The 27,199-nt window shown below is 43.7% G+C and overlaps 1 protein-coding gene across 1 annotated transcript in view; it reads left to right on the plus strand.

Moving 5' to 3' along the window:
- FA2H (fatty acid 2-hydroxylase) overlaps positions 1-25,673 on the plus strand; it is a 92,751-nt gene extending 67,078 nt beyond the window's left edge. Inside the window, exons 3-7 of the mRNA XM_043988806.1 lie at positions 17,160-17,302; positions 18,505-18,611; positions 20,337-20,509; positions 21,729-21,981; positions 23,248-25,673. Coding sequence (XP_043844741.1) covers positions 17,160-17,302; positions 18,505-18,611; positions 20,337-20,509; positions 21,729-21,981; positions 23,248-23,324 — 753 coding nt within the window. The 3' untranslated portion in view covers positions 23,325-25,673. The remainder of the gene's footprint in view (positions 1-17,159; positions 17,303-18,504; positions 18,612-20,336; positions 20,510-21,728; positions 21,982-23,247) is intronic.
- The last annotated feature ends 1,526 nt before the right edge of the window (positions 25,674-27,199 follow it).

Below are 27,199 nucleotides of genomic sequence, written 5' to 3' on the forward strand. Positions count from 1 at the left end.
TGGCGCCTTAAGGGAGAAGGGAAGGGAGAAGGGAAGGCAGAGGGAAGCAATAGCTTTGTCTGGTGTTATAATGGGTAGAGAGACCCTGCGCCTGCACCAAACCTGTTCCTGATCATTGGGAAGAACTCGATTGGAGCTCTACTTGGTACCTGCTTTGTTGGCTCCTTTGTGGCCTGTAACATAAAAACTGGAAAAGCTTCAGATAATTTAACAAACAATCATCTAAACACAGAAATAAAAATTCTGAAAGTCAAAGAAGGGATTAACAAAATTGAAAGCAAAAACCCTACAGAATTTATAAATAATACTGAGAATTGCTTTAAAAAAAAAAGCATAGAGCCACATGACTTATCTGACATTGTATACCACACGCCGTCTTAGTGGTCCCCCACCTCTCTGCTGTGGGGAATTATTATCTGTTCTGGAACCTTCCAGTGTTTTCCAGTAACTCCAAATTCAGCTTCCTCTCCATGCTCTTGTCATTTACTATGGGTTTAATATGCCATTCTATATATTGTTCCTTTGGTTCTGTATATTTTACTCTAGGTCAGTTCGTACTCATCTTTCCATGATTCTCTGAATTTGGAGAGTTTAAGATCTGCTGGGGGGAGGGGAGATCAAATGTGCTCACAAATAAATTTAATATGATGTAGAGTGAGCAAGCATGTGAAAGGACCAAGCAATAGCCAGAGGGGCCTTTAAAAGGGGCCTGCTCAGGGCAGACATGCTTTTCCTCTTTTTTTCCTGAATCCTTCCCCCCCCCCCAAACTTGGGCTTCCCCTTCAGTCTGTGCACTTTACTTGGCTGCCACAAGTCTCACAAGTGCTTCCCATAACAATAGAATACAGTCCAAGGAAGGTGAGCCAGAGGTGGAGCCCAGAGCAGGGAGCTGAGTCTGAGCTGAGATTAACCATGGTCAGAGCTCCAGGTGCTACTGAAACCGGATTTCCTGGAATTCCTTGGCTAGAGGTGAAGTGAGTTGGAGTAGGGAGGGACCCCAAGGCATGTGACCAGTACCCCCACTTGCTGGCATTGGTCCCCTGGGCACCTGCTGTAAGACATCAGACCCCAGGTCATACGGCCCCTCCCCTGGTCCCTCCCTTCCTAGACAGTCCATAGCTGGAGGCTGTAGTTAGGGGCACTCAGTGTAGTTGCAAAGAAAGTTTCCAGCCTTGGAAGTTATACTTTTACCCTGGCTGTGCCCCATGCGTGAGAGTACCCTCTCCTTACCTCAGCCTCCTGGAGTCTCTGGCTTCCCACAGGCCTCTTCTTGGATCTCATCCTCTACAGGAGGACTGTTCCTGTCTCCCCACCCCCATCCCCATCCCCAGGACAGCTATTCCCTCTGAAATGACCTTCCATCTATTCTGTATAGATCTTGTATATCCCTAGTCTTTTGCTAGTTGTCTTCTCATTGGAATGTGAGTTCCTTGAGGACAGGGAGGTGGTTTTTTTTTCTTTTTCTTTGTATCCCCAGAACTTAGTAACTGCTTAGTAAATAGCTCTGAACCTACAGACTATTCTGCTCCCAAATCCTAGCCCTTCTTTTCTTCTCTACCCTTCTGCTCTCTTTTCCAGCCTCCCTCCTGTTTCTGGAAGATGTGATATTATCCCATGTTTAGATTTTATTTTACTAGATCAGTTGGCTCTTATAGATCCTGACTCATTCTGTAGTAGCATTAGCCCAAGGGAAAGGTCTCTGTCCTCGTCCTTACAACCTGGGGTCTCCCAGGCAGCAAGTAACTCTGGGAGCTTCATGAACACTTCAGGTGGTCTGGGAAGGTTTCTTCTCTGATACCAAGGGCACATGGGAATTCAGGAAGTGTTGTTGGCTGAGTGACTGGGGGTGTTGGGGGTGGGGGGGCCTGCAAGTTGGAAGTCTCTATGCCTTGCCTTTCTCCTTTTCTCTGACCCTCGCCCCCTTCCTCCTCATGGCTTCCTAACAATGCCCTTCCAGCTGTTGACTGTCGTTACTGTCCTGCCCACTCTCAATGACCCTTTCCCCCAGTGCCCTAACTTTTGCTAGGAGCCACATTCTTGACATAACTCCTTCCCCCCTCTCCTACCCTCTCCCTTTTGTAGCTGGGGCCCTGGAGCCTACGTGGGATATGAGAAAGGTGGGTGAGAGGCTGGGGTGGGGTGGGGTGGGGAAGGGGCTTTGGTCAAAGCAACTCTGACCCGGCTCTGTTTTCCTGGCAGCTTGCCAGGCCCACACATATAGGTCCCTTTGCCCTGCATGCCTGACCTAGAGCTCACAATGCTGCCTGGGCAGATTTCTGATGCCAAGGGGAGTGTCACCTAGAGAGCTGGAGGGAGGAACTTTGCTCAACATTTCTTCTTCCTTCTACCAGCACAGTCTCATGTTGCTGGGCTTTACCTGGGGGCCCTTCTTCCCTGAGGTGACCTGAGCTGAACTGCCTGCATAAAGTCTCCTGAGGAAACTGGGGGAGGAGACCCCCAAGAGACACTCGATTTCTTTTCCTCCTTCCCCTTCCCACCCCAATCTTGAAGAGTCCCAGAGTTCTCTGCTCATGTAGGCTTATATAGATTCACTGGGTAGGAAGAGGCAGGCACCAGGAGATGCAGCCTCAGCTGGAGCAAGAGGGGACCTTTAATAGGAAGGTCATGGGACACAGCCAGCCCTTGGGAAGATTGTGAAGTAAGCAAAGTCTGTTTGGTTTTAAAATTTTATTGATGCCTATTGTCTTTTCACCACAGTAATTTAAATATCACCCTTCCTCCCCAGCCCACAACACGAACCCCCTCTGTTGTGATAAAGTAAATCAATTAAGCAAAAACAGTGACTTCATCTACATCGTATGAAGAATTCTGTCCTCATATTCCCTCCCTTCTCAGTCACAGGAATGAAGGATTTTTCAGTCTGTTCTCTGGGAACTTTTTCAGTTACACAAACTTTGACTTTCTTTTAGTGATCTTTTCATTTATATCGTTGTAGTCATTGTGTATATTATTTTCTTGGTTCTGCTTTTTTTTTTCTCTGCAGAAAACCTTATAGATTTCTACACCTTTCTCTGAATTCCTCATGTTCATTTCTGACAACACAATAATATTCTATTACATTTATATTCTGTAATTACTTTAGGCATTCCCCAATTGATGTACACCTACTCCATTTCCAGTTATTTACTATTACAGAGTGCTGCTACGAATATTTTGCTATATATTGGATCCTTTTGTGTGTCTTTAATTTCCTTGGGGAAGTCAAAATATATGCCCAGTAGTGGGATTGCTGGGCCAAAGAGTATGGACAGTAGAATCACTTTTCTCACATTATTCCCAGTTGAAATCCATGGTAGTTGAATAACTTCAGTGTCTGCCTTTCCACAACCCCTCTAACATGGATTGTTCCTATCTTTTGCCATCTTTGCCAATTTGCTGGGTGAGGGGTGAAACCTTCGATTGCTTTAATTTGCATATCTCTCATTAGTGTGACTTGAAATATGGTACATCATGCTGTTTCCCTATGATCATTTAGTTCCCAATTCTTCTTTTGAAAAGAGTTTGTTCATTTCCTTTATTTGTATTTATCTATTGGAGAATAGTGGTTGGTATTTTCTGTTTGTACCAGTTTCCTATATATTTTGGATATCACACATTTATTGGTGATATTAGATGCAAAAATTTTTTAAATTAAAAAAAATTTTCAAGTAGCAAATATTTTTTATTCATCTGTCCCACTACCCATTCCCTCACCTTCCCACCAATCAGGAAATGAAAAAAATCTCTTAAACATATCTATATAGTTTGGCAAAACACATTCCTACAGTACCCACATTAAAAAATGTAGGTGTTGGGGCAGCTAGGTGGCACAGTGGATAGAGCACTGGCCCTGGATTCAGGAGTACCTGAGTTCAAATCCAGCCTCAGACACTTAACACTTACTAGCTTTGTGACCCTGGGCAAGTCACCTAACCCCAATTGCCTCACCAAAACAACAAAACAAAATGTAGGTGTCTTTCTGTAATATAAAATCATCACCTCTCTTTCTTTTTTAATTTTTTTTTACCTCTCTTTCAAGAGGTGAATAGTGTATGTTCTTGCTCCACTCACTTTTAGGTCATAAGAGTTTTTCCAAGGTTCCTCTGAAATTGCCTATCTCATCATTTCTTATGGAAAGATAATATTCCATTACATTGATGTACCACAATGTGTTTTCCCATTCCCCAATAGAAACACAGCCCCTTACTTTCCATTTTGGAGACATCATGAGAAGAATTGCTTTACTTTTTTTCTTTTTTAACGTAAAGAACCTTTTCTTCTTTCATTTATTTCATTGGGGTACAGGTCTAGTATTGGTATAACCAGGTCAAAGGATATAGCAGTTTGGTAACTTTCTGGGCATAGTCCCAAACTGCTTTCTTCTTTATTACTTGTTTAGTCATTAACTCTTCTCCTGTCCATAAATCTGAAATGTAATTTCTTCCTTACTCTAATTTCTTTGTGAGGTAACTTTTAAAGTCTAAATCATGTATCTATTTAGAGATTATCTTGTTATGTGGTACAAGATATTGGTCTACACTTTATTTCTGCCAGACTACTGTCTAGTTTTCCTTTTCCCTGAGAAAACAGTTTGTCAAACAGTGAGTATTTCTCCCAGTAACTGGGTTCTTTGAGTTTTTTAAACACCAGGCTACTATATTTGTTTGTTTCTCTATGTTCTTTTCCTAATCTTTCCACTGATCTACCTCTCTGTTTTAAACCAGTACCAAATCATTTTAATGATTGCTGCTTGGTTGTACAATTTGAGGTTTGGCACCTTCTACTTTTCCTCAGTCTTACCCATCAATCCCAGGTACCTTTATGTCTCTATCTTTTCTACCCCAGTCCCACCACTGAAATTCACTCCCTTGAAATTAGCCTGCTAGTCATCACATTGCAAAAGGTTAGATAAATTAATCCCTACTAAACTAGGAGATATGGACAGAGAAGCAAGGTGGGGCTTTCAATTAGGGAGTCAGAAGTTCTAATCTGGTTCTGAAACTAAGTAACTATATGGCTTTGTAATGAACAAATGAGTTAAAAGCATTTCTTACGCACTTACTGCATGCCAAGATCTGTGTTTAAGTGCTAAGGATACAAAGAGAAAAAAATCAAGATTGTCCCTGCCCTCGGAGAGCTTACCTCCTAATAGATAAAACATCTCATAGGGGATTTCAGTTACTAATCAGAACAAAAGGGTAGTTAGGTCTGTAGGCTGCAGCCACTTGGCAGATGGTAATTCATCTTCTTTGGTGGCATTGATTAAAGCAAACATATGCATTTCTGATATTGAATAATGTAATGGTGCCCAGGACTTTGGTGATGAGAACATTCTTCTCTTCTGGGTTTTCAGTAGTTGCTGAGAAGGTGAGGGCTGGTACCTGCAGTGCCAGTTACCAGGTTGGATTTCCAGAAGGGTTCTTTCCTTGATGATTCCTGTGTTGGACTGGCTGGAAGTAGGTGGGGGTTGAGGGCAACAGTGTGCTGCTATTGCCAGGGCTCTAGGGCTTAGCTGCCTGTCAATGGCCATGAGGAGGCAGTTGGTGTTGGTGGAAGTGAGGAGGGAGTGTATTCCAGACATGGGCTACAGCCATGGCAAAGGCACAAAGATACAGGAGAATGTTGTGTGTGAGGAACCACATAAAAACTGGGGTTAATTTTACCATGGAGTGTGGGAAGGGGAGAAGGGTATAAGAAGGTAAGTTGAAGCTGGGTTGTCAAGGTGGGGTTTAAATGCCATGCAGAGAAATTGATATTTGATCCTAAAGGCAAGACACTTTAACATCTGCAAACAGACATCATTTGCAATTAACGTAGAGAATGATCATCCCAACATCTCAGGGGCCATTTCTGTTGCATTCACATTCGCACTGTATGCAACCAATACAGCACAAGCTGAAGTCTCCTGTCACAGGCTACTTCAGTGTTGAGAAGTCTAATTGACAGGTAGGACAAATCTATCACATTTTGTGATGATATAGCTATACTCAACTGAAATTGAACTAAATACACACACAGCCTTTGAACTTCCTGGTGATGACATGGTTGTGTGTGTGACAGTGATGGCATGTCAGTGACCAATACAACTCATCCCTGATGACCATTGCTCTCTCATGCAGGCTGTTCCCAGTCCTTCCAGGCTAGCATCCACAGTCAGGACAAAGGGCTTTTGTGACTCTGTATAGCCCAGTGCTGGCCAATGTGTGAGGCAGTTGACCACACTTTGAAGAGTTGGTTCATGTTTGTCAATCCAACATTCTTGAGATTATTTCAGCTCTTTTAGCACAAATTGACCTGTCTTGCCTTTTTACTTCTGGTTCTCCTTAAGTATAAATGCACAAGTGAGGTGATGTCTCAGTTTCACAGTAATAGCTTAATTAATAATGACAACTAGCACTTTAAGGTTTGCAAAGTACTTTATAAATACTATCACATTTTATGCTCACAGCAACCCTGAGAGGGAGGTGGTGTTATTATCCCCATTTTACAGAGGAGGAAACTGAGGTATACAGAGGTTAAGTAACTTGCCCAGGGTCACACAGCTACTAAGTGTCTGCAGCTGGATTTTAACTCAGGTCTTCCTGACTCCATGCCCAGAGCTCTGTCTACTGTGCCACCTACTTACCTTGACACTTTCAAGATAATGGCTACCTAAAAAAAGGTCCTTGAGGTCTGAAAGGTTCTTTGGAGGTGACCAGTCAGAAGTGTCTTTTCTGTCTTTCCTGGGTCAGTGCTCAAACCTTGCTGAGACATTGCCTCACATACATGACAGAAGCCCTGCCAAGCTAGTCCTTGTCAATCAAACCAGCATCTTCTAGATGATCCAACACTTCCAGAGATAATGCGGTTGTCTAGATCATCCAGCACCTCCACATGGCTCCTGTCTCCAACTCAGTAAGCTGTTGAAACATGACAAGTTGCCTTAAGATTACTTGAGCCATGTGCTCAAAATGGTAACAACTGGCTGGACAATGAAAGCTATCTTCCGCTTGCATACGAATCTGAGAGTATCTGCTCTATAAATTCCACACTGAGACTCTCTGGCTGTTCCTAGCAGAAAATCCAGGGCATCTTGAACTCTTGGTATTATATACTGTCTACTTCAGTTCCCTTGTTCAAAGTCTGGTAGTGGACATGCACTTATATTTTCCGTTTCTTCTTCCATACTGCCACCATAGGTGTGATAGATAGATAGATAGATAGATAGATAGATAGACAGACAGACAGACAGACAGATAGATACACATACATAGACACATATATAAGTGTTTTATAGATGCATCTGTGTAGGTATGTGTACATGGAGACAGACAGACTGTTAGACTCTTCTATGATAACATAGACCAATAGTTCTTTTGGATAGATTTTATCACAAATGAATCTCAAAAAATGAATTGCTCTCAAAAGTCTGGGTATCAGTTGGGTGGATTCTGTGAGTAGCCCCTCAGTCACATCCCCTCCATCACATTCTACAGCAAGAAAGCACCTCTCTCCCTCAACTTATCTCTCAACTGATCTCCCCAATTTTCCGGTACTAGAAAGTCACCAGAGTCAAACTCCTCAGGACAAATTGGGTGACCCAGGACTCTTGTTATGTCCACTGCTGCCACTTACTTCTATCCTCCTGTAAGCTTCTGCACAGGTCGTATGGATGGTCAGGTTGTTCCGGTATCAATTCTCAGATTATTGCTTGCAGTAAACTTCTAATATCTTTCATGATGTCAGTTTTAGCACTTCAGAGATGGTCACTGGTTCTAGATATAATAGAACAACATTGTCCACCTTCCTCATCACACCAACTTCCTCAGTAAACTTCAGCCTTAATCTGATTTGTCCCATTTGTTCCATCAAGTCTTAGCTCTTTCTTGGGCTGAGCTACTCAAAGGTAACGGGTTTTTTTAGTATTTTATTTTTTATTCCAATTACATGTAGAGGTAGTTTTCAACATTCATTTTTGTAAGATTTTCAGTTTCAAATCTTTCCCCACTCTCTCTCTTCTATTCCCAAGACTGCAATGTACAATCATGTTAAATATACTTCCACATTGGTCATGTTGTGAAAGAAGAATCAGAACAAAAGGGAAAAAACCATGAGAAAGAAAAAACAAAAAAAGTGAAAAGAGCATAATTCAATACGCATTCAGACTCCATAGTTCTTTTCCTGCATGTGAGAATATTTTCTATCATGAGTCTTTTAGAATTGTCTTGGATCATTGTATTGCTGAGAAGTCCATCATATTTGATCATTGCACAGTGTTGTTGTGATTATATACAATGTTCTCCTGGTTCCACTCACTTCACTCAGCATCAGTCCATTTAAGTCTTTCCAGGTCTTTCTGAAATCCACCTGCTCATCATTTCTTATAGTATAATAATATTCCATTGCATTCATATACCACAACTTGTTCAGCCATTCCCCAATTGATGAGCATTCCCTCAATTTCCAATTCTTTGCCACCACAAAAAAAAGAGTTGTACATATAGGTCCTTTTCCCTTTTTATGATCTCTCTGGGATTCAGATCTAGTAGTGGTATTGCTATATCAAAGCATATGCACAGTTTTATAGCCCTTTGGGCATAGTTCCAAATTGCTTGACAGAATGGTTGGATCTATTCACAATCCATTAGTCTTCCAATTTTCCCACACCTCCAACATTCTACCATGTTTCTTTTCTGTCATATTAGCCAATCTGATAAGTGTGAGGTGGTACCTCAGAGTTATTTTAATTTGCATTTCTCTTCAATAGAGATTTAGAGCTTATGACTATAGTTTTAATTTTTTCATCTGAAAACTGTTCATATCCTTTGAAAAGCTAGCTCTTAATATGTCTAAAATACATTGGTCACTTGGAATTCATTGCCAGCACAGCAAAGCACTGCACATTTTTTTGGGGGGTGAGGCAATTGAGGTTAAGTGACTTGCCCAGGGTCACACAGCTAGTAAGTGTTTTTAGTGTCTGAGGCCAGATTTGAACTCAGGTCCTCCTGAATCCAGGGCCAATGATCTATCCACTGTGCCACCTAGCTGCCCCCTGCACATTTTCAATTTTCACTATCACTTCACTACAGGATCCTGTGTATCTGGATGGTTTGGGCCATAAGCGATTGATGAGGAAGTTGGGTTTATTGGTTTCAGGGTCAGGGATTATTCCATCCCTGGTCCTAGCTTATTAGATAAAGGTCAGAGGCCACATAGCAGACAGCAGTTTTTGTCAACCCAATTCAGTGTTTGCCTCTTGAATATATCCAACATGTGAGTGACTACTGAGACCAATGGTATAACAGAAAGAAGTGTCCTCTTCAGCTGCACTGTGCTGGTGATGTCCTCTCTGCAGACTGCTGTGAACTCTGTCCCTCTGATCTTTTATTCTTCCAAGCACAACAGCTCTGTCTGGGGTTCCATGCTTCAACAAGTTTTCTGTAGACTTCCATATTGAAGTCTAAGTGACTAGTGGAAATCACTTGCTTTAATGCTGTGGTGAATACATGAGACAATGTATTGGAACCAGTTGAAGTTATAACCTCTTGTTGTGGCTCCCTTCTCGTAACTTTCTTTTTGTTTTGTTTTGTTTTTGTTTTTGTTTTTTGTTTTTGCAGGGCAATGAGGGTTAAGTGACTTGTCCAGGGTCACTCAGCTAGTGTCAAGGGTCTGAGGCCGGATTTGAACTCAGGTCCTCCTGAATCCAGGGCTGGTGCTTTATCCACTGCACCACCTAGCTGACCCCATTTTTTTTTTACTCTTAATAGTATTTCATCATTAATTTCACTTCTTTTCTTCCATAATTACTAGTACTGCTGTCCCCTCTTTAGTTCTTACAGACACTTATTAGTTCTGTGACCCAGACAAGTCATTTAAGTACTATCTGCTTCAGTTTCCTCATCTGTAAAATGAGGTAATATTATTAGCTCCTGCCCCCCAAAGCTATTATGAGGTCCAAATGAGATAATATTTGTGATACTTTTGTAAACCTTAAAGTTCTATATAAATGTTGGTTATCATTGTTATTGTTATTGTTATTATTGTTGTTGTTGTTGTGGTGGTGGTGGTGGTGGTGGTGATAGTGGTGGTTTTAGACCTTTACCCATTTGCTCTATTCTGGCCTTCTCTACTTCTTGTCTTCCTCTTTCTACCATCCTCTGGAATAAAGGCATTACCCTTACCATAAAATCAAAGGACCCATTGCCTATTTGCTGAATTGTATTTATCTGGAAACTTGCATATGCCTAATGCCTAACTAGCTACTGCCAATGTGTCCGTTCTTCACAGTCCTTACATGGAAGGATATCAAAATTTGCATTCTTTTGGCTCTCTCCAAATATGAAAGCTAGCCCTTGAATGCTTTCTAGCTGGCTACATGTCAGTCACTAAACATTCATCTATTATGTGCCAGCCACTGTGCTAAGCACTGGAAATATAAAAAGAGACAAAAGACAGTCCCTGGAGCGCATGATCTGAGGGGGGACAACAAACAAATATGTATAAAGGAGCTATATACAGGGAAAATAGGAAATAATTAACAGAGGGGAGGCACTAGAATTGAAAAGGGTTGGGGAAAGGCTCCCTGTTGAAAGTAGGGTTTTAGTTGGCATTTGAAGAATGCCAGAGAAACTGGAAGACAGAGATGAGGAAGAGAAAATGCCAAGAGCCAAGAGGTGGAGTGTCTTGTTTGAGAAACGGCAGCTACCTGCCTTGTCTGGCTCAAGACCTTGCCAGTTCTAGAAGTCTTTTATTAGCATGACCTACCAACCTATACTGAGTCTTTCCCCAGAGGATATGGGCCCTTTCTGAGAAGAGTTCCAGCTTGGACTATGATTAATTTCCCTATGATGTGGGAATTTTATCATTCTCTGCCCATTATGCCTTGTACTTTTTTAATCAGGTCCTCCTCTTCAGAGAGAAGTATGGCGATCAATTTCCAGGTACCATTACTGTATCAGAGATTTTTGAGTTATGAACTATTGTTCATAAGAGACTGAGAAGAAGGGAGGAGTTCCTAGCCTGAACTTACTATTGATGACTCATATGTCTCTCCAAATCTTTTGTAGGTCTTACTGTTTTGATAATGTCTTAATTTTTACACTCAGAATCTATTCCAAGGATCGAAAGACCTCTTCACGTTTTTCTCTCCATTCATTGACACCATTTTCCTAAAATTTTGACCCCCATTTTGCTCAAAATGTAATTAAAATTTTATTATGCAAGTGAAAACAACGATAACTTCATGGTATATAAAGCACTATTCAGGAAGTCAATATCATGAGCAATGATGTTATCAGCAGCACACAGCTGAAAGCTGAGTTCATTACTAGCAACAGGCAACAGGTATAATGCATTCATTGTCATTAGCATTCACAAGCACAACATACCCAGAATCCTAGGAAATACACTGTTGTTGTTGTTGTTGTTGTTGTTGTTGAGTCATTTCAGTCATGTCAGACCCTTCATGACCCCAATTGGGGTTTTCTTGACAAAGATACTAAAATAGTTTGCCATTTCCTTCTCCAGCTCATTTTATAGATGAGGAAACTGAAGCAAACAGGGTTAAATGGCTTTCCCAGGGTCACAAAGCTAGTAAGTGGCTAAGGCTGGATTTTAATTCAGGAAGATGAGTCTTCCTGACTTCAGACCTGGAACCCTATCCACTGTGCCACCTAGCTGCCCCCTGAAATACAATAAGTATCATAAAAGAGGAAAATTCCACAGGGGAAAAAATTTAAATCAAAACCTGAATTGGAACTAAGTGGACAAATAAGAAAATTTTCAAATTTAGAATCAGAAAGAAAAAAATTTCAGAAAAAAAGGCAAAAACTCCCAAAATAAAATTTAGTTACAAACTTAGAAACACAGGGCGGGGGGGGGGGGGATCCAGATTAAGCATCACTAGTTGTGAATCCTGTTTCTCAATAAATCAAACCTCTTAGAAGCAAATCAAAATATCACAGATGAGGGGCAGCTAGGTGGCACAGTGGCTAGAGCACCAGCCCTGGAGTCAGGAGTACCTGAGTTCAAATCCGGCCTCAGACACTTAACACTTACTAGCTGTATGACCCTGGGCAAGTCACTTAACCCCAATTGCCTCACTAAAAAAAAAAAAAAAAGAATTAAGAACTTCCTGGTGCTTTTGCTAAAGATTCTCTCTTTCAGAGCAAAGAAAAAAAAAGTCACTCCCCACCTACACAAATATTCCTATCCTCTTTTTTTTTTTGTGGGGCAATGAGAGTTAAGTGACTTGTCCAGGGTCACACAGCTAGTAAGTGTCAAGTGTCTGAGGCCAGCTTTGAACTCAGGTCCTCCTGAATCCAGGGCCAGTGCTTTATCCACTTCGCCACCTAGCTGCCCCCCCCCCCATCCTCTTAAATAGATTCCTGACTTCTGTCAACTTGTGTTCTCCTAGATTCCTAGGCAAATGAAAATGGTGGTCAGACTCCCAATGAGTGAGAAAAGGGCAATAAACCACAATTCACTCTGATTTTATTTAAATTGTCATCAGTACTACCTTGGGCCCCAGAGGAAAAAAAAATAATAATTCAAATGGATAGGCAGTCATTGTCTGATCACAGGCTATGGATAACCCCATGGACTGAAGTCTAACTCTAAGGATGGAGCAATAACAGAGCAAGCAGGTCACCAAGAAAACCCAAAGTTTTCATCCTAAAGCAGACCCTCAACAAATATTCACTGAAGCATACTGGGTGCTTGCATTTTGAAGCATGATACATAGTCCTTGCTTTCAAGGGGTTTGCATTCTAATTGAAGAAATAAGATCATGGGATTTGAGGCTACAGGAAACTTTGGTAATTATCTAGTCCAAATCCATTTTACTGTTCATTAAGTGTGAAAATGACCTGCCCAAGATCACACCATAGTAAGTAGCATGGTCAAGATTTGAATCCAAGTCTTCTGACTCCATATCCAGGTTTCTTCCTACTGTCCCCTAGTGTCTCTTTGGTAAAGTAAAAGCTAAATAGAAATAGTCCTCTAGGAGCAGCTAGGTGGCACAGTGGATAAAGCAACAGTCCTGGATTCAGGAGGACCTGAGTTCAAATCCAGCCTCAGACACTTGGCACTTACTAGCTGTATGACCCTGGGCAAGTCACTTAACCCTCATTGCCCCGCCCCCCCAATAGTCATCTAAAGATATCTGCTCCTTTGACTGCTACTTACTATTTCTGTGATCTCTGACAAGTTATATACATTCTCTGGGCCTCAGTTTCTTCCTGTGTAAAATGAGGAAGCTGAACTGGAATTTTCCCAAGGTACTGTCCACTTCAAAGGTGCTGTTGCAGTTTAGAAGATTCTTAATCCACTTTTAGCTTTAATAAAGGACATTGGTTTCTTGGACCAATGGTCAGGAATTATTGCTGTGCTTGGAGAGTCCACTTTACTTCCCTCCCCCTACCCAAATCGCTGTCCATTGAATCATCATCTTCCTGGAGAAGAATATCTTGAGCTATCAGAAGATCCTAAGGGATACTTTGCAAAGCAGACCTGGCATAGCGGTATCTCATTATCTTATGAAGACCTTAACTGCCTCTCACTTTCTTAGGAATACTCAGACTCAGGCTTCCTTATCTGTAATTTAAGGCAGTTCAACAAGATGCTCTCTGGGTCTCTTTAACACTATGTGATTCTGTAAGGACAACCAGTCCCCCCTTCCTAGCACTTTCCAGGGAGCCCCCATCAGAGATATAATGCTTGACTGTGAACAGAAGATATATTTGAAACAATTTGGTATATTCAGTCATTTTTCAGTCGTGTCTGACTTTTCATGACCCAATTTGGGGTTTTCTTAGCAAAGATACTGGAGTGATTTGCCATTTCCTTCTCCAGCTCATTTTGTTGAGGAGGAAACTGAGGCAAACAGTGTTAAATGACTTGCCCAAGGTCACATAGCTACTAAGTATCTGAGGCTCGCTTTGAACTCAGGTCTTCCTGACTCCAGGCCTGGCACTGTATCCACTGCACAATCCATCTGCCCTGCTCTGTTCTATAGGAAATCATTTGTCCCACCTGGTGACATTTGTTAGGTGGTATTTTCCAAGGCTCCTCCCAAAGGGTTACTTGAAATGGGAATTGCCTGGCTCATACGGGGAATCCTTTTGTCTAAACCTTACCAGTCTTGCCCATTGACCCTTGCTCCATCTCTATAAAAGTAGCACTTCGGGGCAGCTAGGTGGCGGGGGCAGCTAGGTGATACAGTGGATAAAGCACCAGCCCTGGATTCAGGAGGACCTGAGTTCAAATCTGGCCTCAGACATTTGACACTTACTAGCTGTGTGGCCCTGGGCAAGTCACTTAACCCCAATTGCCTCACCAAAAAAAAAAAAAAACCAACAAACAAAGTAGCAATTCACCATCTACTTATGCCAGCCCCTGGGGCTGTCAAGTATGTTGGTATGCCAATCTGTGGTAGTCTCTGGGGAAGATGGATATCTGGCTGGCACAGCAATGTCTCCTTACTGCCCATTGAGTACACATTTCCTTGCCCTTGGTCTGGAAGAAGAGTAACAATAGCAGGGGCCTCACTCCATTTCATATGACCTCCCAGATCAGAAGCAAGTTTCAGGCACAGGGTCAAACTTTTCCAACCCAGGTCACAGCTAGGGGCACAGATGAAATTTCCAGGAATCCCCAATCACCCAAGCTCGACACTTTTATTCCCCATAACTTCTGCCTGTCCTTCATCCCTTAGAACTAATCTCTAAGTAACAACCCAGCAGCTACAATTTACATCAAGCTGTGTCGGGCACTGTTCTAAGTGCTTTACAATTTTTATCTCATTGGATACTATGTAATGTCTCCTCTCCCATCTCCCTCCTCTCCATTCCCACAGCTGTCCCTGTGGTTCCAGCTCTCAGCTTTTCACTCAGAAAAGCCTCCTAGTTGGTCACTGGCCCTTCTTCACCTGGCAGCCAGTTAAATCTTCCTAAAATACTACCTCTTTGAGTCAAAAACCTTCAGTAATAATAGTTTGCATTTCTAAAGGTGACTAAAGTTTATGAAGTGTTTTCTTCACAAAAGTCCTGCTAATGTTGTATCCGAAGTCTTCTCATTCCCACTTTATAGTGGGAATCTAAGTGAAACTAAGCTTGGGGGACAGCTAGGTGGCACAGTGGATAGAGCACCTGCCCTGGAGTCAGGAGGACCTGAGTTCAAATCCGGCCTCAAGACACTTAACACTTACTAGCTGTGTGACCCTGGGCAAGTCACTTAACCCCAATTGCCTCACTAAAAAAAAAAAAAAGAAAAAAGAAAAAAAAAAACCTCATCTCTTAGCATTTTCCAATAGTGGCAGCCTTCTGCTCTAGCCAGTCTGGGGTATCAGATGTCTCCTATCATTCCCAACTCTAGGTCTTTCTTATGCTTCTCTTTTCTCCCTTGAATGTCTCCCCTGGCCTCTCCATCCATCTTAGCCCAAGTCCTGCTTGATCTTCCCCTTCTTGGTACCCTTCTAGTACTCAGGGCCCTGTACCGCTCATCTTTAATGATTTAGTTTTTTAATCTTTAATTTTTTAAACAGTATGTTTTATTGATGCTTTTTACATCATTGTCATTTCTGTATATGCCCCCCACCCTACCCAGTTATCCTTCCTTTGTTAAAAGAAATATTAATATGCAAAATCAACTGAAATAGTAACCACATCTAAGAGCATATGCAACATTCCACACCCATAGTTTTCCCCAACTCTCCTACTTAAAGGACAATACTAAAATATAGCATATGATTAGCCATTATACCTATACCTCATTCATTTTTTCTATCTGAATTATAAACTCTGAGAATGCAGGATAGCTGCTTTCTTATCTTCTGTGGGTCCTATGGGCCCAGTATGGTGCTAGGCTAAAGTACCACCTCCTTAACTTGGCATGTCAGCCTTGGCCCCGTTTGTTCCAAACTACTTTTCTATTTTATTTGCCATTACTTCTCTTCAAGCATTTGAGTCTAGTCAGACTGAACTTCTAGCTGGTCACTAAATTCATCACTGAGTCTCCTGCTTGCATAACCTGGAATATATGACTTCCTAATCTCGACCCTTTAGAATCTTTCTCTTCAAGACCCAAATTCATGTACTGTATACAAAATAACAGCAATAGTGTAAGATGATCTGTGGGGAAGCCCATGATTATTTTCAGCAAGGCAATGATCCAATATAACTCTGAAGAACTTATGAAAATTGCAATGCACCTACAGAGAAAGAACTGATGGTATCTGAAAACAGACTGAAACACATTTTTTGGCAATTCCTTAATCTGAAGTTTTGTTTTTATCTGTATTCTCTCAAAACCTAGCTAATGTAGAGTTGTTTTCCTTGACTACTCATGTATAATTTATATTGAATTGCTTGAGTTCTTGGGGTGGGGGTGGGAAGGAAGGGAGGAAGAGAAGTTGAAACTCAAATTTTTTTTAATTGATGTCAAAATTTACTTTTACATGTAATTTGGAAAAGAAAATTCTTAAAAAAAAAATTAACAAAAACAAAAACAAACAAAAAAGACCCAATTTCAGCTGCCCCCAATTCACTAAAACCTTTCCCAAATCTCCTCAGAGGTGTCATACTCCTAGCCTAGGAGAATCATATTAAAATACAATTGGGAAATATTTAACAAATTACAATTTTATTTAGTTTGTTGAGAAATCAGGAAATTTTTTACAAAATAAAAATACAATGTGAAATAGTTGATGTTAATTTGTGGTTTTCTAAGTATGATGCTGGCAAGGATGAGTTTCTATTTGAGTTTGACCCCACAGCTCTAGAATAGATCTAATGGATCTGAATAGGTCACTTTGAATTACTTTTTTGTCCTCTCCATGTTATATTATTCTCTATGTAAGTGATATATCCTGCTCATATTGGACTGTTGGCTCACTGAAGGCAAGGACCGTCATTTCTGTCTTTGTATCCAGTAGCACAGCACAATGCCTTGAATGTAGTAGGTGCTTGATAACTGTTTGTTGCATGAATGAATGACTACAAATATTCAGTATTGCTGATTACATGGATGGATTGATGAATGGGTGAGTGATTGACCTTGTCAGTTAAGCAGCCAGAAGAGTCTAGGCCATGGCAATAGAAACCAATGCAATTTCTGACCCAGAGTGTTGATGTTCCCCTGACTTGATCTGCTGATCTACTCATGGTGTATCTTCTCTGTTGAAGGACCTGGTTGACTGGCAAAAACCTTTGCTGTGGCAGGTGGGCCACCTGGGAGAGAAGTATGATGAGTGGGTGCACCAACCTGTGGATAGACCTCTCCGCCTCTTCCACTCAGATTTCCTAGAAGCTTGCTCCAAGACTTCTTGGTGAGTATTGCCCTGTGTCTCCAGAGGTTGGTGTCACCTCTGTGTAACATTCAGCTGTTGTTGACAGGGAGGGCCGAAGAGGACGTCAGTCAGATGTGGGAGGACCTGGCACTCCCAAAAGCCAGTAGACTTTTCTCCAGGGAAAAACAAGTGATCTGTGTGTGGGGATGTCTGCCTGACCATCCTCTGCATACATGAAAATTCTCATCTTAATCATGATTAAAATGCTGGTATTACAATAAGAAAGGGAGTGGCAGCTAGGTGGCGCAATGGATAGAGCACCAGCCCTGGAGTCAGGAGTACCTGAATTCAAATCCGGCCTCAGACACTTAACACTTACTAGCTGTGTGACCCTGGGCAAGTCACTTAACCCCAATTGCCTCACTTAAAAAAAAAATAGGAAAGGGAGTGGATCAGGAGTCTGGGAATCTGGATTCCAAGCTTGGCTCTGCCCTGTACTATGTGACCCCTTAACCACCCTGAGCCTCAGTTTCCTCGTGTGTAAAATGAGGAGGGGGGCTAGATAACCCCTAGTTATCCCTCCCAGCTCCAAATCTATGACCCTGAGAACTACAAGGCTAGAACGGAAGCAACATGACTTCAAAGTCAATGATCTGAAAGCCAGATTATAGTCTATGCCCAGCAAATCCCCTGCTTTCCTGTCCAGGCCCCTCTTTGTGGCAGAAGCCTTAATATAATCTCCCTGAAGCAGAGAAACTAAGGTCAGATTTCTGTGCAGAACCTGAGTCCTTTAGAGGACATTTGTTGAGGGCAGACCTTCCTTGGTACCCCTACCATCCACCCCCACTTCTGCCTCTGTGTCCTCAAATCTACAGACTAACTGGCTGAATCCCCATATACAAGTGGGCTTAGTCATTCAGTACTTCTCTGAGATATCTCTAGGTTTCCCGCTACAAACGTTTATTAGGCACTTGCTGTATATAGAACAATGTCCTTCGTGCTGAGAGAAATGGGGGATGGGCAAACAAAAGTTAGGGAAAACCTGGTTTCCTGCCTCATAGAACTTTAAAGTACACAGTTCTCAATAGGGATCCCTCCTGGGGATTCCTCATAAATTGGGGTGTAGGGTAGTATAACCCTTGGGCCAGCGAGTGGGGTAACTGGCCATCATGATGTCAGGAAGTGTTTCCTGAAATAAGGGCTGGCATGTTCTGGTCACACTTCTCCCCTGCCTCCTACAGGTATGTTGTTCTTGCTGTCTGGTTCCCATTGGTGATGTACCTCAGCTGGTTCTACTTCAGAGCCCTCACTCGGGACAACGTCCGACTCTTCTTATCATTCACCACAGGTACCAGATCCTTTGCAAGTTCGCTTGCCTATCTCCATGTTGGGAGGGGGGCAGCTGATTTCCCCTTGCCCATCCTGGAGGAGACAGCCCTGACTGCTCCATGGTTGTCAGCAAAAAAGCCCAAGACAGAAGGATTTGGCTGTGATTTCTCCCCCTGAGAAGCTGGTTATCAGTCAAGTGAGGGAACCCTTAGGGAAATAATAGGGGGACTATACAGACTGAGGAAGAAACTCTTACTCTTTGAGGCAGGGCATTCGGTCTAGAGCAAGCTCTGGGAATTGGGATGCAATGCTATACAAGACACCTCACTAGACACCAATCCATCATTCAGTGAGCATCTGTTAAGTGCCAAACAGCCCTGGCCTCCAGAAACATACATTCCAATGGGAGAATGTGCAGAAAATACATTAAACAAACCCAAGATAGTTTGGGGAAGGAAGGCAGCTGGAGGGGTCAGGGAAGGCTTCACTAAGAAGATAATACTTGACCCTCCATCCTGTGTCCAAAAGCAAAGAACAGAAACCTGGTTGCCTTTGCTTGTCTGAGTCTTCTGGTACCTCCTCCTACCCCTGTTTGGGAGCTTCCTTTGAGCAGACAGCTCAGACTGGCAAGTAACAGTTGGCATGAGAAGCCTGAGAGGGTGGGGGAGGTGAAAGAAGGAAGCCCGAATCCATAAATGGGAAATTATAGCCGTGACCTATCTTTTAATTCTGGGCTCTTCTCTCCTGCCCCCCTTCATCTTTTCCATTATGGAAAATTGAATATTCCATGCCAAGTAGATCTGTGCCCACAGCCTCTGCTAAGGGAAAGCATTTATTAAGTGCCTGCTACATACAAAGTTGGGGAATACCCAAAGGACAATCAAGTGGCCTGTAGTGGGTGTGAGCAAGCTGTGACACATTGCACGTTCCTCAAAAGAAGCAATAAAGAAGATGTCATCACAGAAAGTATAACTGGCAGGGAAATGGGACTGGTCAAGAAGGGATTGTCAGGGATAACTCGGGCACAGTCCACACGTTCCATTCATAGCCACACGATATCAAGAGAATGTGAGGAAGGGCAAATGCAGAGACTGAGTTGGCAAGGGTTAACTGCAGCCTGTGAGCCCCCGTGGCCCAGCAGCCAAGGCCACTGCTGTCGACCCACGCTGAATAGCTCCTGGACAGGGCAGGGCTTGTTGCTCAGAAATTCTGCTGGCTGAATTGCCCACTGTCTGCCTTGGGCTCCCTAACAATGGCAGACAGTGGCGGGGCTGCTTGGAGGCTGGCTGGTGGAGGAGGGGCAGGGGGTGCTGCTAGGGAAGAGAAACTGAAGCTTTGGCTGGCATCCCTTCACTCAGCTCAGAAGATGCCACTCGGTACCAGCTCCAGAACAGGGGGCGGGCAGGGGGTGATCCTGGGGTGAGGGGGTGGGCAGATTCTTGACCTATAGGAATAGGCTTCTCTAAGTGGTGGGGACCGCAGGAGAGATACTCTTTTGGCTTCGGGCCCCAGATGACTTTATGGCTTATGAAAGGCTTGGCCAGAGGGCAGGGGGACCTGATACAAGGTTAAACTGGCAAACACATAACACTACTGGGGTTCAAGCCATTTCGTTCATGGAGGGCTCCCCTGTATCTGTGCTCTCCTTCCTTTTATGCTGTTGTAATTTCATTTTTTTCCAATGAACAAGCAGGTATTTCCCCTTTCCCCTGAACACAGCTCACCACCTTCTCTCCCCATACAGAATACGCCATCCCCATGCCCAAGTACGTATTCCCATTTTTCTTCGGTGTTGGGATATTGTTATGGAGTGCCATAGAGTATGCCCTCCACCGCTTCCTGTTTCACATGAAGCCACCTGCTAGCAGCTATTACCTCATCATGTTCCACTTCCTCATCCATGGCCAGCACCATAAGGTGAGGGGTCCTCGGGAGAGGCCCGGGAAGGCAGCCCCTTCCCCTCCCCTCCCCTCCCCTTCACTCATAGGGAGCAGGCAGGGAATCACCAGCCCCAGCGACCGACCTCCACCATGAGAGCCAAAGGCTTTCTTGGTAAGGGTGTGACTGGGAAATGGGGTGAGCGAGAAAGCCCGTGGGCATTCTGGAGATGGTGGCTGGGCTGGGCAGGCAGAAGTCCTCCCTATCTAAACCGACGCTGGCTAAAGGTAAAAGAAACGCTCATCACCAAGGTCCTAGGCTGGGGGGCGGGGAGCAGAGGTTTTGGTCATCTAGGTGGGCAGAGCCAGCCCAAAGGAGAATCATGGAGAAGCCAAGATTCATCTTTGGCATCCTCCTGCCCCTTACTGGCTCCTTGGGGCCAGGCCTGCCTTCCTCGTGTTCTAGGCTGTTCTCTTCTACCTTAAAACCAAGGCCCATCTCCCCCAGCTCTATTTTCTACATGCCTGTGAGTCATCCAGATCAGTGAGTCCAGCCCAATATGGCAGCTACCCATCTTGATCTGGAAAATGGGGTGAGAGGTCAGATGAACCCTTGAGTGGCCTCAGGAGCCTCAATTACCTATTGGTAATTAGCTCAGTAGAAAGATAAACTTGCTGAACATTAGAATTGTCCAAAAGATGATGTCTGGGGGAGGTAATGAGTTCCTCATCACTGGAGGTGTCCTAGAAGAAGCAAAATGGCCACTGTCAGGGATATCATAGTGTGGGGGCCAAATTTAATATATGGAGAGTTCATTGAGTGGCTCACCGTAATATTGGGGTCCTGGAAATAATGAGGGACCTCCAGGTTCAAACCTCCCTCGCCTCTGAACTGCCTATGGAGAGTGGTTTCCCCTTCTGACATCAGCAGCATGCGTCACTCGGGGCAGGCCAGGTGTGGCCCATCCAATCCAACAGCCAAATTCCAGTAATCTTACCACAGTAGAGAGGATTCCTGCTCAGGGGAGAATTGGACCAGACAGCCCCCTGGGTCCCTTCCCACCCTGAGATTCTGTGGGTAAAGTGTCAACCATGGTCATATGACTGTTGGCATTGAGAAATTCTCTGCTGCTGCCCAGGCCTTGCTTTCCAATCTGCTGCCAACTCAAGAGCCAGATGTCCTCAGCCTAGAGCCTCCCAGGAGGGTGGGGCTTAGAGCCAGCAACTCTGCCGCCTGACAGGATTCTCTCCATTCCTAGTCCCCATATGATGGCTCCCGCCTGGTCTTCCCCCCGGTGCCCGCTTCCCTGATAATTGGCTTAACATACGTGTCGCTCCGCCTCCTCCTACCTGAGACCATCGCGGGCATCATCTTCACGGGCGGCCTCCTTGGCTACATCATCTATGACATGATGCATTACTACCTGCACTATGGGTCACCATCCAAGGGCACCTACCTATACAAGATGAAGGCCTACCATGTCAAACACCACTTTGAACACCAAAAGTCAGGTATGGGGACTGGGAGGGCACCAGGAAGAATGACATGTCCCCTTCCCTCCTTCTCCTCACCACCACCACTCCCCGACGCTTGAGAAGTGCACCCTTGAGCAGCAGAGCCAATGGAGGGATTAATCCTTAAACCACAGCAATTGGCTTGGCATCTGCATCTCCTAGAAAGTGGGAAGGAAAAGAGGAAGTGATCTGAGGTTACTCAACATCATTAGTTGTTATTGTTTGTCCTTTGTTCTCAAAGAGGACCAATGAGATTATGAGGGTGATGTCTTGACTTGCTTATGAATTGGATATGAGCAAGGCAGAGCTGTGCAAAGTTGTCGTCCCCACTCTCTTCCCCAGAGGTCTTCACAGCATTTAGAACCAAAAGGGATCATCAAGACCATCTTATCCAAGGGCTCTTTACCTTTTCTGTGTCATGGACTCTTGTTGACCAACAGTCTGGTGAAACCCATGGACCTCTTCTCAAAGGGGGGTTTATTTTATTTTTTGGAGGCAGTTTGAATTAAGTGACTTGCCCAACATCACACAGCTAGTAAGTGTCTGCAGCTGGATTTGCACTCACTTCCTCAGGACTCCAAGTCCAATGCTCTCTTTACTATATCACCCAAATGCCCCCAGAATCAGGTTTTTGGTTTTTTGTTTTTTAAATCTTATTTACGTGACAGTTTTCTTTTTTCAAAATCACGTTTTTGAATGTATAAAATAAAATACATAAATTTGCAAAGGAAACTAATTCTATTGTAATATGGTTATCAAAATATTTTTTTTAATTTTGATTAGTTAATATATCTAGAAGTGGGTATAAAAAAGCTGTGGTAATTTCAAAGTAATGATGAATTATATATTCTATATTATATAGGAATTATATATTCCAAGCTTTCCACAATGACTTTAATGTGCTAGGAAAATATCTCTGGGTGGGCAGCTAGGTGGCACAGTGGATAAAGTGCCAGCCCTGGATTCAGGAGGACCTGAGTTCAAATCCGGCCTCCAATACTTGACACTTACTAGCTGTGTGACCCTGGGCAAGTCACTTAACCCCCATTGCCCCACAAAAAATAAAATAAAATAAAATAAAAAAGGAAGGAAGGAAGGAAGGAAGGAAAGAAAAAGAAAGATGTAACTTTTTGCATTTGAGGAAACTGAGGCTGGCGGGGATCATACAGTAAGAGTCTGAGACAGAATTTGAACACAGGTCTAGCACTGTCTACAATGGTGCCTCTCCATATTCCTGACTTTGCCCCTTCTCTCCCTCTCCAGGGTTTGGCATCTCCTCCAAGATCTGGGACATATACTTCCACACTCTCATTCCAGAGACCTCGGAGAAGGAGCAGTAACACCTTCTCAGCCCCACTCCCCCTGCTTTTTTCTTCCAGGTGCCACCCTTCCCTCCTTCTTGGCTAACACTTCCTCCCCTCACCCTTTATCTGGTGTCCCCTACAGGATGCCTGGCGCTGGTGGGTCAGGCCCACTGGCCCATTGAGAGGTGGTTGTGATTCCCCGAAGATAAGAGGGACCAATGCCTTCCTAACAAGTCCCAGAAAAGTGCAGCAATTGTTCTCATGACTCCCAGGAACTGAGAAACTCCACCTCACCCGTGGAATGCCCTCCTGGAAGCCTGCCCACCTGAGACGCCTTGTGATATTGACAGTCCCACCGGCTCAGTGTGGCCTCAGGCCTGTAGCAGGAGTTAAGAGCCCTGAGTCCAAAGGGCTGCAGCCCTAGAGAGGAGTGAAAGAAACAGATGCTATGGAAAAGGGAGTGAAGAGCTGCCCAGCAGAAGGTGAATCCCTCTAAAGCCTGAAGTGCCTTGTACTCCCTTGGAAGAGACCCCTGATGATGTCCATGGTGGAGGCCTCCACACAGCCAGAGCCAGATTAGCTGGCAGCTCCTCCCATCTCCCTTATTCTCTCCTGGAGAATATCTCTCAACACCCCTCAGGTCAAGGGGCAAGCTGGTCCAACCAGTCTTTTGCTTCAGGGAGATGGCCGAGCAAGGCCTGAAGTATATGAAGGGGTCTCAGTCATCACCCGTGTTCTTCTGTGGATGACTCCCTCAGTGCCTGGGTCTGAGGCTGGCTCAGATACCAACCACAAGTGCCAATTATCAAGCCAAATAAGTGCCTCCTGGACCGACGGCCCTCTGGCCTGGCTGGCATCCAGGAAAAGCCTGGGTACCATCCATACGTGCCCTTAAGCTGGGCTTCTGATCCCCAAACCTGCCTCTTCAGAAGCAGGGGATGGTCCAGTGAGAGTCCACAGGTGCCAGTCCTCAGCTAGAAGTCAGGCCAAAGCCATCACCCTTTTCCCAACTCCCCTGACACTCTATCATGAGAAGTCATGCCTTATCCTCTGTCGAAGAGCCCTGGCCAGCTGGGTGGCAGATATTACCACAGTCCTGTTGGCAAAGTGACCAAGGTGCCTTCTTTCCTCATCTCCTCTTTCCCCAGACAAATCTAGCATCTTTCAATAGTCCCATCACTCCATGTTCCTAATGCCTCAGTGCCTTCCCAGCTCTTCCCAACAATTACTATCATCCAAGTGTGCTGAGATGGGTTGCCATGTGAATTGGCATCTTGGGGCCTTCATCTTCCCTTCCCCCAGCTCCCAGTTTCCCCCCAACCCAACCTGACTGTCCTCCCTCTGTCCCCTGCTTCAGGCCCATGACATGAAGCACCCTACTCTTGCTCCTAACCAAATCCCCTCACTGCATTAAAGTGGGTCTTATTTATAAGCCATTGGAAATTCTCCTAGCTTGGCCCTGCACCAAGTTCGGGTTTCACATGCTGCCTCTCCTAACCCCAGGTGTGGATCCCGTGTAAGTTTTGTTCTTGATATTGGTTTTTTTCCTATTCCCATCCTCAGACAGTTAGTTCTTGAAAGTTTAAAAGAAAAATCCGATGGGTATCAAAAGATGTGGTTTGGGCTGATCTTGTGATTTCTAATGTTTACCATGGAGATATTTAAAGGTTTTGGAAGAAGTCTATAGAGCCATAGTTGTGAAATAAAGATGTAAATATTGTTTATTTTGAAAAAATAAAACTGAAAAAGCCTCAAATCAAACAACAAAAGCGTAATTATTATCTGTCAGAGCTACGGGTGAGCTGGGGACAGAATTCCCTTGGCAGGCTGACTCATGCAGTCTCTGTGTCCCAATCCAGCTGGCTTCCCTGGAGGGGAAGAAGGAAAAAGACATGGGAAGGAATTTCCCATGGTGGAAATGGGAAAATTCAAAAGTGAGTTTGGAGTTTGGCATAGGTAAGGAGGCAGAAGAGCATTTCCTTTTCCTAACCGTGCTCCGGTGGTGACCTTCAGCCCAGTTCCCCATCTTGACCTTGAGCTGGAGCCCCCTTGAGTTGCCCACCCAAAAACCATTCCCCCTTAGCATTGGGTACCACCTGGGCACTACAGAAACAAGAACAGTAAGCAATGAAATACTGAATACAAGGAGGTTGTGGAGGATCTCTGAAATCAGAGCCCCTGACCAAAGGAAGGAAGCTAGCAGGTAGCAACCTGATGAAGAAACTCCTTCCAAATGGGCAAATTCCAAAAAAGGGCAACATAAAGGGAAGACTTCAGTGGGAAATTGAAAATGCTATTTTCTCCCACTGTCTTAACAGTCTAGTAAGGTGGTGTGCCAGTCATGTTGAAAAAGGTGATCATTGGAAAATGATTACAATATAGAAAAGAGAGTTCTTAACCTTTTTGTGTGTTACCAATCTGATATGGAGGGACCCCTTCTCAGAATAAGGTTTTTAAATGTGTAAAAGAAAATCCATAGGATTATAAAGAAAACCAATTATAGTGAAATAGTTATCAAAATATTTTTTTAAAACAAGTTCATGTCCAAAACGATTTCAAAGAACTCATGATAGAAAATGCTCTCCACATCCAGAAAAAAAGAACTGTGGGTTCTGAGTGCAGATTTGAACCATATTGTTTATACTTTTTGGCTGGTTTTTTTCCATCTTTTTTGAGGTTTTTTTCCTTGGGTTCTGATTCTTCTTTCACAACATGACTAATGCAGAAATATGTTTAATGTGATTGTACATATATAACCTATATCAGATTGCTTTCCATCTTGGGGATGGGGAGGGCAGGGAGGGAGGGAGAAAAATTTGGAACTAAAAATCCTATGAAAACAAATGTTGAAAACTATCCTTACATGTAACTGGAAAATAATAAAATACTTTTATAAAAAATAAAAATTAAAAATAAAACAAGCTCATGGCCCCAAGGGCTTTAAGAACCCCTGAAATTAAGCCAATCTGTAATTGACACATTTAAGCAGATACTCAACCTGGTTCCTCAAAACTTGGGAGAAGCGAACTCAAAATTCTCTGCTGTAGCTGCTAAGAAAAACGAAGCTAAAGAAGTAGAACTATGCTTTAATAATGATAATAATAGCATCTATACAGCATTTTACCATTTGCAAAGTGCTTTTATCCCATTAGATCCTCACAACGACCCTATGACATAGATACTACAACTAGCCCCATTGTACAGATGAGGACACTGAGGCCAAAAGAGGTGACATGCCCTGGTTCACACACAGCTTGTAAGTGTTAGAGACAGGATTCAAAGTCAGGTCTTTCTGATTCCAAGTTCAGCATGTCACACACACACACACACACACACACACACACACACACACACACTCACACACTGCCAGAGAGTAGTAAAAAACTTGTAGAAGGTCAAAAAATGTTACATAATAGACAAAGGAAGAATTTCTTAGTTGGAGGGGGTAACAGTGAACCCACTGAACAGAGATCAGCCCAGGAGCCTGGCTACCTGGGCAGGGCTAAGGTTTGGTAGGTGCTTCAAAAAGATATATCTATGACTAAGACTGGGTGGGTGGGTCAGGTGAACTTTCAGACAAGTGAGATGGATAGCACTGAGCCCACTGGGCTGGGCAGGAATGAATGCTGGAATTCTTTACCAAAGCAGAAAGGCTGAGGCAGGAAAAGTCAGAAGCAGAAATTACGATGGAGTACTATAAATGACAGGGCAGGCATACCTGATATTGGGACCAGACATGCCGAAGGGGTGAGGCCAGGGTGGCAGCTGGGATTCCTCTCCAAGAAACTTTCACAAGAGATCTTCAGGTAGTCTGTTCAGATCTTGAAGGTGCACAGTCTTTCCAGGCTCTGAATCAGCTGAGGGAGGAGGCTTATGGGATTTAGAACTATAGAAAGGATGGTCCTGTTAAC

The sequence above is a fragment of the Dromiciops gliroides genome, chromosome 2 (genome assembly GCF_019393635.1).
Source record: "Dromiciops gliroides isolate mDroGli1 chromosome 2, mDroGli1.pri, whole genome shotgun sequence".
In the NCBI taxonomy this organism is placed as follows: domain Eukaryota; kingdom Metazoa; phylum Chordata; class Mammalia; order Microbiotheria; family Microbiotheriidae; genus Dromiciops; species Dromiciops gliroides.